Source organism: Coregonus clupeaformis, unplaced genomic scaffold, assembly GCF_020615455.1.
Source record: "Coregonus clupeaformis isolate EN_2021a unplaced genomic scaffold, ASM2061545v1 scaf0002, whole genome shotgun sequence".
NCBI classification, from domain to species: Eukaryota; Metazoa; Chordata; class Actinopteri; order Salmoniformes; family Salmonidae; genus Coregonus; species Coregonus clupeaformis.
The window spans coordinates 1,896,338-1,909,710 of NW_025533457.1; the positions used below are offsets into that span (position 1 = coordinate 1,896,338).

At 42.3% G+C, this 13,373-nt stretch overlaps 1 protein-coding gene across 3 annotated transcripts in view; it reads right to left on the bottom strand.

Annotated features, from left to right (window-relative positions):
* The window catches only part of ypel1 (yippee-like 1), a 28,701-nt gene extending 15,971 nt beyond the window's left edge, over positions 1–12,730 (bottom strand). The window contains exons 1-2 of one of the 3 annotated variants that reach the window (XM_041835952.2): positions 11,968–12,730; positions 1,853–2,150 (exon numbers count right to left, since the gene is read on the bottom strand). In XM_041835952.2, coding sequence (XP_041691886.1) covers positions 1,853–1,969 — 117 coding nt within the window. In that variant the 5' untranslated portion in view covers positions 1,970–2,150; positions 11,968–12,730. Of the gene's footprint in view, positions 1–1,852; positions 2,151–9,859; positions 10,467–11,967 lie in introns of those variants that run through there. The other 2 variants (XM_041835950.2, XM_041835951.2) reach the window with 2 other exon arrangements.
* Between the last annotated feature and the right edge of the window lie 643 nt (positions 12,731–13,373).

Below are 13,373 nucleotides of genomic sequence, written 5' to 3' on the forward strand. Positions count from 1 at the left end.
CACTGTGTTCTTGGGGACCTTCAATGCTGAGGACATTTTTTTGATAACCTTCCCCAGATCGGTGCCTCGACACAATTCTGTCTCTGAGCTCTACGGACAATTCCTTCGACCTCATGGCTTGGTTTTTGCTCTGACATGCACTGTCAACTGTGGAACCTTAAATAGACATGTGTGTGCCTTTCCAAATCATGTCCAATCAATTGAATTTACCACAGGTGGGCTCCAATCAAGTTGTAGAAACATCTCAAGGATGATCAATGGTAACAGGATGCACCTGAGCTCAATTTCGAGTCTCGTAGCAAAGGGTCTGAATACTTATGTAAATAAGGTGTTTCTGTTTTTTATTTTGAATCAATTGGCAAACATTTCTAAAAACCTGTTTTAACTTTGTCATTATGGGGTATTGTGGGTAGATTGATTATATTTTTATTTTATCCATTTTAGAATAAGGCTGTAACGTAACAACATGTTGAAAAAGGGAAGGGGTGTGAATACTTTCCTAATGCACTGTAGGTAGTCTGCATGTAGGTAGTCTGCAGGTAGGTAGTCTGCAGGTAGGTAGTCTGCAGGTAGGTAGTCTGCATGTAGGTAGTCTGCAGGTAGGTAGTCTGCAGGTAGGTAGTCTGCAGGTAGGTAGTCTGCAAAGCTTGTCCATAAAGGAGGCTAATAGATGTTGACAACATGGGTGGAGTTCAGAGACTGACTATCTTTGGCTCGCTGGGTAATCAGCTTAGGTGGCTAGCTACTAGGGCTCTGGACATGTTCCCTAGTAAACAACTTGATTGATTCTGTGTGTGTGTGTGTGTGTGTGTGTGTGTGTGTGTGCGTGCGCGCACTGCCAGCCCCCCTCTCCTTAGAGACGAGTTCATCGTGGTTGGCTAGGTGTGCCTACCTTAGAGATGAGTTCATCGTGGTTGGCCAGGTGTGCCTACCTTACAGACGAGTTCATCGTGGTTGGCTAGGTGTGCCTACCTTAGAGATGAGTTCATCGTGGTTTGCCAGGTGTGCCTACCTTACAGACGAGTTCATCGTGGTTGGCTAGGTGTGCCTACCTTAGAGATGAGTTCATCGTGGTTGGCTAGGTGTGCCTACCTTAGAGACGAGTTCATCGTGGTTGGCTAGGTGTGCCTACCTTACAGACGAGTTCATCGTGGTTGGCCAGGTGTGCCTACCTTACAGACGAGTTCATCGTGGTTGGCCAGGTGTGCCTACCTTAGAGATGAGTTCATCGTGGTTGGCCAGGTGTGTCTACCTTACAGACGAGTTCATCGTGGTTGGCTAGGTGTGCCTACCTTAGAGACGAGTTCATCGTGGTTGGCCAGGTGTGCCTACCTTAGAGATGAGTTCATCGTGGTTGGCCAGGTGTGCCTACCTTACAGACGAGTTCATCGTGGTTGGCCAGGTGTGCCTACCTTACAGACGAGTTCATCGTGGTTGGCTAGGTGTGCCTACCTTACAGACGAGTTCATCGTGGTTGGCTAGGTGTGCCTACCTTAGAGATGAGTTCATCGTGGTTGGCCAGGTGTGCCTACCTTAGAGATGAGTTCATCGTGGTTGGCCAGGTGTGCCTACCTTACAGACGAGTTCATCGTGGTTGGCCAGGTGTGCCTACCTTACAGACGAGTTCATCGTGGTTGGCTAGGTGTGCCTACCTTACAGACGAGTTCATCGTGGTTGGCTAGGTGTGCCTACCTTAGAGACGAGTTCATCGTGGTTGGCTAGGTGTGCCTACCTTAGAGACGAGTTCATCGTGGTTGGCCAGGTGTGCCTACCTTAGAGATGAGTTGATCGTGGTTGGCCAGGTGTGCCTACCTTAGAGATGAGTTCATCGTGGTTGGCTAGGTGTGCCTACCTTAGAGATGAGTTCATCGTGGTTGGCCAGGTGCGCCCGACAGTGTATGCAGCTGTAGGTGCGATGGCAGGAGGGCAGGTAGGCCTGGAACGTCTTCGACTTGGTCATCTTCACCATGTCACATGGGCGGGGCTCTGGGCTGTGATTGGCTGCGGCGTCCGGGCTAGAGGTGGACGAGGAGCAGCTCTGCTGAACTTGCTGACAGAAGAAGCACTGGAAGATGCAAGCAAAAGCCGTCGTTGTTGAGGACTGGGTGTGTGGCGGCAGGCTCCACACAGCAACCACGAGAAAACTACACCTGGAGAGGAAGAGAGAAATAATATTAAGACAGGGGAGGGGAGGGGGAGAATAGACCAGCAATAGACTGTTCAATCTGCTACCACCCAAATGATACCGGAGCGCGTATACAGTATCCATTCATTTCCACTCGATTCTCAGCTTCGCGACATACGTCATCAATTTGGGCACCAGGCGTGTCCATATAGCAGCCTGCAAGTGTTTTATTAGGGAATTTCACCCTGGGGGGACCTTGATTTTAGTAATTTAGCAGACGCTCTTATCCAGAGCGACTTACAGTTAGTGCATCATTTTTTTTTTATACTGGTCCCCCGTGGGAAGCGAACCCACAACCCTGGTGTTGCAAACGCCATGCTCTACCAACTGAGCTACACTGGACCTTGCTACTGTTTTAATAGGGAATGTCACCCTGGGGCGACCCTGCAACTGTTTTAATGATACAAAAAGACTAAGATCTTTATCTCTTCATAAACAAAGAAGACCTACTGTGACGCGTCGTGTGGTCCTCTGTAGCTCAGCTGGTAGAGCACGGAGCTTGTAACGCCGGGGTAGTGGGTTCGATCCCCGGGACCACCCATACGTAAAAATGTAAGCGCACATGACTGTAAGTCGCTTTGGATAAAAGCGTCTGCTAAATGGCATATTATTATTATTATATTATTATATTATATTATTATTATATATTTGTATTATTATTATTATTATTATTATTATATATATATATATTTTTTGTTCTAACATTATTATTATTATTGTTTTTTTATTGTTTTTATTATATTATTATTATTATTATATTATTATAATATTATTATTATTATAATATATTTTTTTATTATATTATTATTATATTATTATCATTATTATATGTTTTTCTTCTTCTTCTTATTATTATATTATTATTATATTATTATTATTATTATATATTTTATTATTATTATATTATTATTATATATATTTTTTTTTATTATTATTATATTTTTTATTATTATTATTGTTATTATATTATTATCATTATTATATATGTTTTTATTATTATTATTCTAGTATTATTATATTATTATTATGATTATATTATTATATATTTTATTATTATTGTTATTATATTATTATTATTGTTATATTATTATTATTATTATTATTATTATTATTATCTTGTGTAGGTGTAAGAGGATTGGTTATGTTTCCACTTGACACTGCAGAAATATGTATTCCTATTGGTTGGTTGAATCTACATATCAATAAGGTGTTATGCCATTGGTCATGCTTGCAGATAGGGTGAGGTCGCGCATGTAAATTCTTCCCAGTCTAATATTGACATGCAAGAGGTAGGTCCCGTTCTGCAGTTTCATTAGGGGCACTAGAGACTGACTCACTGAGTGCTGCTCATCTGAAACTGCAGTTGAGAAAGTTGGGAAGATCCAGACACTGTGCTAGCTTTGGTGCTAGCTTAGCTAGCTAATGTTAGCCTAGCTAAAATAGCCAACCTAGCATTGCATCACCCGGTATAAACTATTTTTACACAATATTAACTAATCACTGGTAGTTCATGCGTTACACAACAATATAGGAATACATTTATGAAATGTTAATGAACTTTTACTTGTTTTAAACTTTCAAAACATTTATACATTGGAGCGCTCGTGAATATACACACACATACATATACATATGTATATATATATATATACACACACACACAGTGGGGAAAAAAAGTATTTAGTCAGCCACCAATTGTGCAAGTTCTCCCACTTAAAAAGATGAGAGAGGCCTGTAATTTTCATCATAGGTACACGTCAACTATGACAGACAAAATGAGAAAGAAAAATCCAGAAAATCACATTGTAGGATTTTTAATGATTTTATTTGCAAATTATGGTGGAAAATAAGTATTTGGTCAATAACAAAAGTTTCTCAATACTTTGTTATATACCCTTTGTTGGCAATGACACAGGTCAAACGTTTTCTGTAAGTCTTCACAAGGTTTTCACACACTGTTGCTGGTATTTTGGCCCATTCCTCCATGCAGATCTCCTCTAGAGCAGTGATGTTTTGGGGCTGTCGCTGGGCAACACAGACTTTCAACTCCCTCCAAAGATTTTCTATGGGGTTGAGATCTGGAGACTGGCTAGGCCACTCCAGGACCTTGAAATGCTTCTTACGAAGCCACTCCTTCGTTGCCCGGGCGGTGTGTTTGGGATCATTGTCATGCTGAAAGACCCAGCCACGTTTCATCTTCAATGCCCTTGCTGATGGAAGGAGGTTTTCACTCAAAATCTCATGATACATGGCCCCATTCATTCTTTCCTTTACACGGATCAGTCGTCCTGGTCCCTTTGCAGAAAAACAGCCCCAAAGCATGATGTTTCCACCCCCATGCTTCACAGTAGGTATGGTGTTCTTTAGGATGCAACTCAGCATTCTTTGTCCTCCAAACACGACGAGTTGAGTTTTTACCAAAAAGTTATATTTTGGTTTCATCTGACCATATGACATTCTCCCAATCCTCTTCTGGATCATCCAAATGCACTCTAGCAAACTTCAGACGGGCCTGGACATGTACTGGCTTAAGCAGGGGGACACGTCTGGCACTGCAGGATTTGAGTCCCTGGCGGCGTAGTGTGTTACTGATGGTAGGCTTTGTTACTTTGGTCCCAGCTCTCTGCAGGTCATTCACTAGGTCCCCCGTGTGGTTCTGGGATTTTTGCTCACCGTTCTTGTGATCATTTTGACCCCACGGGGTGAGATCTTGCGTGGAGCCCCAGATCGAGGGAGATTATCAGTGGTCTTGTATGTCTTCCATTTCCTAATAATTGCTCCCACAGTTGATTTCTTCAAACCAAGCTGCTTACCTATTGCAGATTCAATCTTCCCAGCCTGGTGCAGGTCTACAATTTTGTTTCTGGTGTCCTTTGACAGCTCTTTGGTCTTGGCCATAGTGGAGTTTGGAGTGTGACTGTTTGAGGTTGTGGACAGGTGTCTTTTATACTGATAACAAGTTCAAACAGGTGCCATTAATACAGGTAACGAGTGGAGGACAGAGGAGCCTCTTAAAGAAGAAGTTACAGGTCTGTGAGAGCCAGAATTCTTGCTTGTTTGTAGGTGACCAAATACTTATTTTCCACCATAATTTGCAAATAAATTCATTAAAAATCCTACAATGTGATTTTCTGGATTTGTTTTTCCTCAATTTGTCTGTCATAGTTGACGTGTACCTATGATGAAAATTACAGGCCTCTCTCATCTTTTTAAGTGGGAGAACTTGCACAATTGGTGGCTGACTAAATACTTTTTTCCCCCACTGTATATACACAAAATTATGTGGACACCCCTCCTTCAAATTAGTGGATTTGTCCATTTCAGCCTTTTGGTCATGTATGTTGTCATCGCGCCATTAACCTCTACCCCATCCATCCGTCGTCATGGCAAGGGGGGTCTTCTTCTTCTACAAAGAACGGAGCTACATCTAACGTTTGACAGTCGATGGTCTAGTAAGTTAGCATTGTTCTGCGTTCGACTAAAGGGTCTCTTTTTAAAAGTATGTGGACACCTGCTCGTAAAGCATCTCATTCCAAAATCATGGGTATTAATATGGAGTTGGTCCCCCCCCTTTGCTGCTTTAACAACCTCCACTCTTCTGGGAAGGCTTTCCACTAGATGTTGGAACATTGCTGCGGGGACTTGCTTCCATTCAGCCACATGAGCATTAGTGAGGTCGGGCACTGACTTTGGCCGATTAGGTCTGGCTCGTAATCGGCGTTCCAATTCATCCCAAAGACGTTCGATGGAGTTGAGGTCAGGGCTCTGTGCAGGTCAGTTCTTCCACACCGATCTCAACAAACCATCTCTGTATGGATCTCGCTTTGTTCACAGGGGCATTGTCATGCTGAATAAGAAAAGGGTTGAAACAGGAAAGGGCCTTCCCCAAACTGTTGCCGCAAAGTTGGAAGCACAGAATCGTCTAGAATTGAATTGTATAATGTAGGGTTAAGAGTTTCCTTAACTGGAACTAAGGGGCCTAGCCCAAAACCATGAAAAACCCCAGACCATTATTCCTTCTCCACCAAACTTTACAGTTGGCACTATGAATTGGGTCATGTAGCGTTCTCCTGGCATCCGCCAAAACCAGATTAGTCCGTCGGACTGCCAGATGGTGAAGAGTGATTTATCACTCCAGAGAACATGTTTCCACTGCGAGCTTTACACCACTCCAGCCGACGCTTGGCATTGCGCATGGTGATCTTAGGCTTCTGTGCGGCTGCTTGGGCCATGGAAACCCATTTCATGAAGCTCCCGACAAACGGTTATTGTGCTGACGTTGCTTCCTGAGGCAGTTTGGAACTCGGTAGTGAGTGTTGCAAACGAGGACAGATTATTTTTACGCGCTTCAGCACTCGGCGGTCCCGTTCTGTGAGCTTGTGTGGCCTACCACTTCGCGGCTGAGCCGTTGTTGCTCCTAGACATTTCCACTTCACAATAACATCACTTACAGTTGACCGGGGGCAGCTCTAGCAGGGCAGACATATGACGAACTGACTTGTTGGAAAGGTGGCATCCTATGACCGTGCCACGTTGAAAGTCACTGAGCTCTTCAGTAAGTTCATTCTACTACCAATGTGTGTCTATGGAGATTGCATGGCTGTGTGCTCGATTTTATACACCTGTCAGCAACGGGGTGTGGCTGAAATATCTGAATCCACTAATTTGAAGGGGCGTCCACATACTTTTGTACACACACAGTGTTTGTCAAAATGAAGACTACCGTGCTCAGAGCACCAAATGTGTCTGAGTCTGAGTCCAAATCAAAGTAACGGAGGGCACTTCTCGAATGCATACTCCGTTTGTACATATTTTGAAGCATGCGTCGACGCAAGCTTCAACGGAAAGTATGCAAAGAAATATGACGCAAGCATGTAAAAAAATGACGCAACATTTCTTGAAATCAATGGCAGCCATTATTTGAGCTGAAGCGAGAGAAAATACACTCAAGACTTTCGGAATGAAATGTTGCCTTTTCACATCTCATATGTTGCCTGGCTGCAATATTTATGTTAATGTTAATTTTGGCATGTTTACCTGCCTACGTAACGTAGATCGCAAACCCATAATAAGTCAATAGGGCTAACTGGCTAGCTGCTAGTACTGTTAGCTAGCCAGATAGCCACAACGAATTGTTCGCAAACAACCCACTAAGAATTGACATCTCTCTTGCATAATATTCGTTTTAGGTCATTTTTGCCTGTTAAACTATCTGTTTAGCTACATTATTACGATCCACATATAGCTAGCTGATAGTTATGAAGTAAAACTGTTGCTTTGTGTATATCTTGTTTAATCTCGATTGCCATTGTTGTCCTGGCTGAAAGACGGTTCAGTTAATGGGTAAATCCATAGTAAGTCAATAGGGCTAACTAGCTAGCTAGCTAGCCACCAAGAATTGGTAGTTCCCTTGCATAACATTAGTTTTAGGTCATTTTTGCCTGTTTAACTAGCTGGTAAACTAGATTATTAAGATTCACATATCTAGCTAGGTCCCGTGTAGCTCAATTGGTAGAGCATGGCGCTTGCAACGCCAGGGTTGTGGGTTCGATTCCCACGGGGGGCCAGTATGGAAACAAAAAAAGAAGAAGAAAAATGTATGCACTCACTAACTGTAAGTCGCTCTGGATAAGAGCGTCTGCTAAATGTTAAAATGTAGCTGATTATTATGAAATAAAAAGTTTGCTTTGAGTATATCTTGGAGGAAGGTTCAGTGAATGAGGAGGTGAAGCATGAGGTAATAATATAGATAGAACAATGAGACAGATATTTCACTGGCTGTATAATTGTGAAGCGTCCGCTTGGTGTTTCCACTCACTACCAAATATGGTAATGAGAGGAAGCCCAGTGGCTGGCAGTGGGAGAAGATGGATTTTGGCCGACATTCTGCTAATTTTCTCGTTGATTAAACATTTAATCTCAATAAAGTTTGCTGTTCCCAAAACTACAGTCTCTTACGAACAGAGTGGACTAGGTTTTGTAGACTTTACCCAAAGTTTTAAAAAATGCCATTGTTTAGGAGTGCGAATTGAGTTATTGCTCACTTCAGAGTAGGCGTTCCCTAATGGATATATGCAAATAAATGCTACAAAGCACCAATAGGATCTCGCTAGCTCCTGCTTGGCTCTGCCCACCTCCTTGCTTGTTCTGCCCACTATGACTCATTTGTTCCAATTTAGGCTGTGGTCTATCTTGGTTTAGTTGTAAAAAATCTTTGGTAATATAGTAGGGGGAGTGCGAGTGCTTTTCACAAGAACGTACCTCTAGAGAATGTGGTCGGAGAATCATCGGAGCATGAGTGCAGGGCACCAAAGTATGCACATTGAGAAACACCCATAGTGTATGCGGCTGACTGGCCAGCCTGGTCTCATAAACTAGACGTAACATAGAAAACGTAAAGCCAGGACACTGATATTAGTATGGTTGTTACGTTTGGTACGGTTACATAAGACAGAAGGTTACTTAAGGCAAATACGACAGTTGGGTGGGCGTATAACACGGATGACTAGCAACCCAAAGGTTGTGTGTTCGAATCTCATCACGGACAACTTTAGCCTTTTAGATCATTAGCAACTACTTAATACGTTTTAGCTACTTAGCATGTTAGCTAACTCTAACCATAACACTTTAACCTTGAACGCTAACCTAGCTCACGCTAGCCACCTAGCTAACGTTAGCCACAACAAATAGGAATTCGTAACATATATGTTTAGCAAATGTGTAATATATTGTACGAATTACAATTCGTAACATGTCATAAGAATTATAATTCGTAACATATCATATGAAATGGATGATGGACATCCACAAATTAATACATATCACACTCATCGGCATGTGTCGGATTTACATTTACTATGTAACGTCTACCCCTGAGTCCAGGTTGGTCTGGCTGGTCCCATTAATGTTTTTGGTTTCCTTGTCTGGCTTCGTGGATCCTCACTCCCTCTGAAAGACCATGGGCGCTTCGAGCCTGACTGTCTCATAGCCAACCAAACCAGCATGGATGTCTTTCAAGTATCAGGCATCGACAATACCCACAAACTGGAAAGGCTTTATTATACATTATGGCAAATAAATCCACAACAATTTAACGTTAGCTAAATTAGCTTGCGTTGCCGTCATTGAGTTACATATAGGAAAATATGGCTGAATAGTTATGAGACGAAACCTCGAAAAGCAGCAGTGTGAAAATCGAACAAAAGAAGCGCACAGCATCCGAGGTGTTTTTCACAACAAAGGAAGGCAGTTCCGCGTCCTTCGTGATCACTGAGCTATGGTCTAGGTAACCAATACAGGAAGGAGGAGAGCACCAAACAAAGGACAGCTATCGTTTCACTCCCAGATCAACACAACAACTCTAAACCAATGGGCAAAACATTGGATGCAGCAACAGGAGACAGGTTTTACGACGCCAAAGACAGCGATAATACAACAAACCATTCTCATTTCAACAACATATAGTTGTGTTTGTTATTAATGTGTTAATACAACCAAATGCATGATGTGTGGACTTGTCGTTATGGTCAACAACAATGCTTTGTTCTGGTTGTCAAATCCAAAACAATAATAACTACTACCATACAAGGAAAAAACTCCACACGTCTAAATCAACTTTAACAATACACATAGCTATCTCTCCCATCATAAATACTGTCTGTAACAATGACTCACACTCACCACCTGAAGCGAATCTGCTCAGAGCGAATCTTGACATATATTGACTTGTGTGCTTGATGGTAATGTTTTTCATATCATGAGACGGGTTGTCCTCTTTCTAGTGTGTTTATGCAATGGTCCAGGAGTAGTGATGTCAGGTGTCCAGCAGCAGCGATCACTAAGCTATCATGCACATTTCCTTTCCTCCGTTCGCCTTTGTTGTTGTCTTTGTGTTCGTGGTAGCCTCGTCAAGCCTGGTTACTTTCTGATGAAAAAACGTCACTGCTGGGCCGGACCCAGAATATGAATGACAGCTACAGTGGCCAATAAGGTGGGGCTACAGCTGAGGTGGAGAGACACCCGGATGTGTAAATAAATACAGGGGACATGGGAACATGATCACAATATGATCCATACAAGGCTACATGCTTTATTATACGTGCAGGTGAGGCTGTTTATAGAATACATATGTAGCCTAAAAAAGAACATAGGTCTATATTCTGTAGGTCCCTGGTTAGGGAAAATAATATAATTCCTTCCTATAAAATATTAATATTAGCTTATTTGTTCTGTCTTTTCTATGTGAATAAACACATGCACAAGGTTGATATTTCATGATAGCATTTCTGACAATCCATTTCTAAATGAGATCTTCAGATATTATTATGGGATGGGGGGATGGGGGGGATGGGGGGGCAGGGACTATGCATCCATATTGATGCTGACCTATTGCACCCTCTACAACCACTGTGATTATTATTTGACCCTGCTGGTCATCTGTGAACATCTTGAAGAACGATCTGGCCTTAATGTCCATGTACTCTTATAATCTCCACCCGGCACAGCCAGAAGAGGACTGGCCACTCCTCAGAGCATGGTTCCTCTCTAGGTTTCTTCCTAGGTTCCTGCCTTTCTTAGGACTTTTTCCGAGCAACCATGCTTCTACATCTGCATTGCTTGATGTTTTGGGGTTTTAAGCTGTGTTTCTGTATAAGCACTTTGTGACATCTGCTGATGTAAAAAGGGCTTTATAAATACATTTGATTTGATTTGATTGAAAAATAAAAAGTCCACTGACAGCATAGCCAACAGGTGGCAGTAAGTTATTTAACCGATTGCTTTCTGATTCCAATCTTTAAAACAAGTCCTATCCTCGGCAGACCACTTTAGAACATCGGCCAGCCTGGGATACATCTTATACTGTAAATAATAACTGAGTTAGTCTGCATGGGACGACTAAAAACAACCATCACATCTCCTATGCGCCAGCACTCATCTCTTCTCTATAGCACAAATCTCACATTACCCAGATTAAAATAAAACATTTAGATGTTAGGCTACGACCCAATTCCCTCTAGGTGTCTCTGCCTCGACATTGTTGATGACGCTTTCTGTCACTGCATCACAGGACCGGATAGAGCAGACCACGACCCCATTCATGACCGTTATGCAATATATTAGCCTACAGGCGGGAAAGCAATATCTAGGCAGTGTTTTGTCGTCGAATGAACGGAATCACTTGCAATAATAACAAAAAGTATGGCGTTGTTATGATTGTGGCTTATGGCAACAGTGGGAAAACATCAATGAACCTATAGGAGGGAAGAAGCCTTCCAGCTAGCCTGATGATGTCATGTGTTTGTATTCTGCGTCGGTGCTGTAATGCTCTGTGCTGTGCCACATCTCATGTCATTAGCCCACTGCGAGTTCTTATTGGACATTTGGACAAGTGAGCCCACGTTGACCGCGATAATCATTTAACTGGATCATACGACATCGGATCATAGACGACTGATTTTATTGTCATTGAGCATTATCCTCCAGCTGAGAAGCATCAATGGGATATCAGTCAATGTGACCTTTGAAAGCGAGTGGGAATGCGAAATAAATCCCTGCAAAGCAATGTGGTTATAGCCTACGTATAACTAGGTTATAACCGATTATAACCCATTATAACCAATGGGCTACTTATAGGCTATGAACATGATGTCCAAGTTTAAACTCTCCAGAATTAAAAATAGCCTTAATCATTGAATTGACTGAAGCAGAACCATTATACACATATACTTACGCACAACAATTTTTATTCCCCTTTGAATGTAGGAGGCAAAGGAAATACTTACCCCGCTGAAGCTGGATGTCACATTCACAACACAGATCTTGGTCCGTGCACGGGCTGCCACGGCCCCAAGACCGAGACGTCACCTCACTGTGTTTGATTCATATTTCCATTCGGTCCAGAGGTGCAGGTAACTAACATAATACCCGACTGTGCAGGTAACTCAATAATAAAGGATATAATGTAAGCCTGATCTGGATCTGGCTAAACGACTACGGCTGAACAGCAGCAGCATGCGGGTCCAGGTTCCACACAAACAAACTCCTTCCTATCTGTACATCCTATTAGGCTTCGATACGGTCGACTCGGGTCTTTCTCCAGTCCGCGCAAATCATTGCAGATTCCGACTGAGCCTCAAGTGATTCATTCAATGCACAAACAACACAGCAGGCGGAGGCAGTTAAAGGAGAGATGTCGAGTAGCCTTATCTAGGCTGGTTCCTGCAATCCAGTAGGTAGCCTACACCGTCCGAACAACACTTAAAAGTCCCAAATGAAAAACGGTGCAGCTTAATTAGCGGGCTTGGTTTTCTGGATGATGTTAATTCCCACGTAGCTAGGTCACCGCTGGACAGGAGGCTATCCCGTCCCTACTGCAGCTTGTCCAAAAGATTGAATGGAATTAAAATCCGTGTCTTGTTGTTTTGTCCTCGGCGAGGTTTAGCTCTAGGGACGAAATGACTCCACGCACGATTCTTCAGTATATTAAAGTATATTAAAGTGTTTTTTTTTGTGATGATAGCTGCTTTCCTAAATTAATCATTACATTCGAACTTGTTACGTAGAGAATGAATAAAATCATATTGCCCTCCTCTCCAATGACTAAGGACCAATTAAAACCGGAACAACCCTCCAACAACCAATTGCTTTACGGGGGCGGTCTCAGATGTGAACGAGGGCCAATAGCTGGAGGTCTGCAGGCAAGTTTTTAGTGACGCGCGCCGCCGAGGAAGACACGTGCCAAAAATATCAACAATGTCCATTTTATTTATTGATCTGACGTAGTTAACATATGACGCCATTTATTGGTCGTATATATGTTGACATGGTTGTCTTAATTATTGTTCCACTTGATCTTTTTGAAAGTAGGCCTATGGACAGGATAGGTTACAACTTTCACTTAAGGTAGCCTAAGGATGAAAATATAGAATATGCAACGACTTATACCCTAAATATTATTGTTAGTTAGTTAATAGACTATAATAAACAGGTGAAAAATCTGTCGATGTGCCCTTGAGCAAGGCACTTAACCCTAATTGCTCCTGTAAGTCGCTCTGGATAAGAGCGTCTGCTAAATGAAAAAAAAAAATGAAAAAAAACGTATGTTATGCATGTTGCCAATGATTTGGTAGGCTGTCAAGTTATTAGGGAAACTAGAATAATTAGTTAGACTATAGCGCCCCCTTCGGGA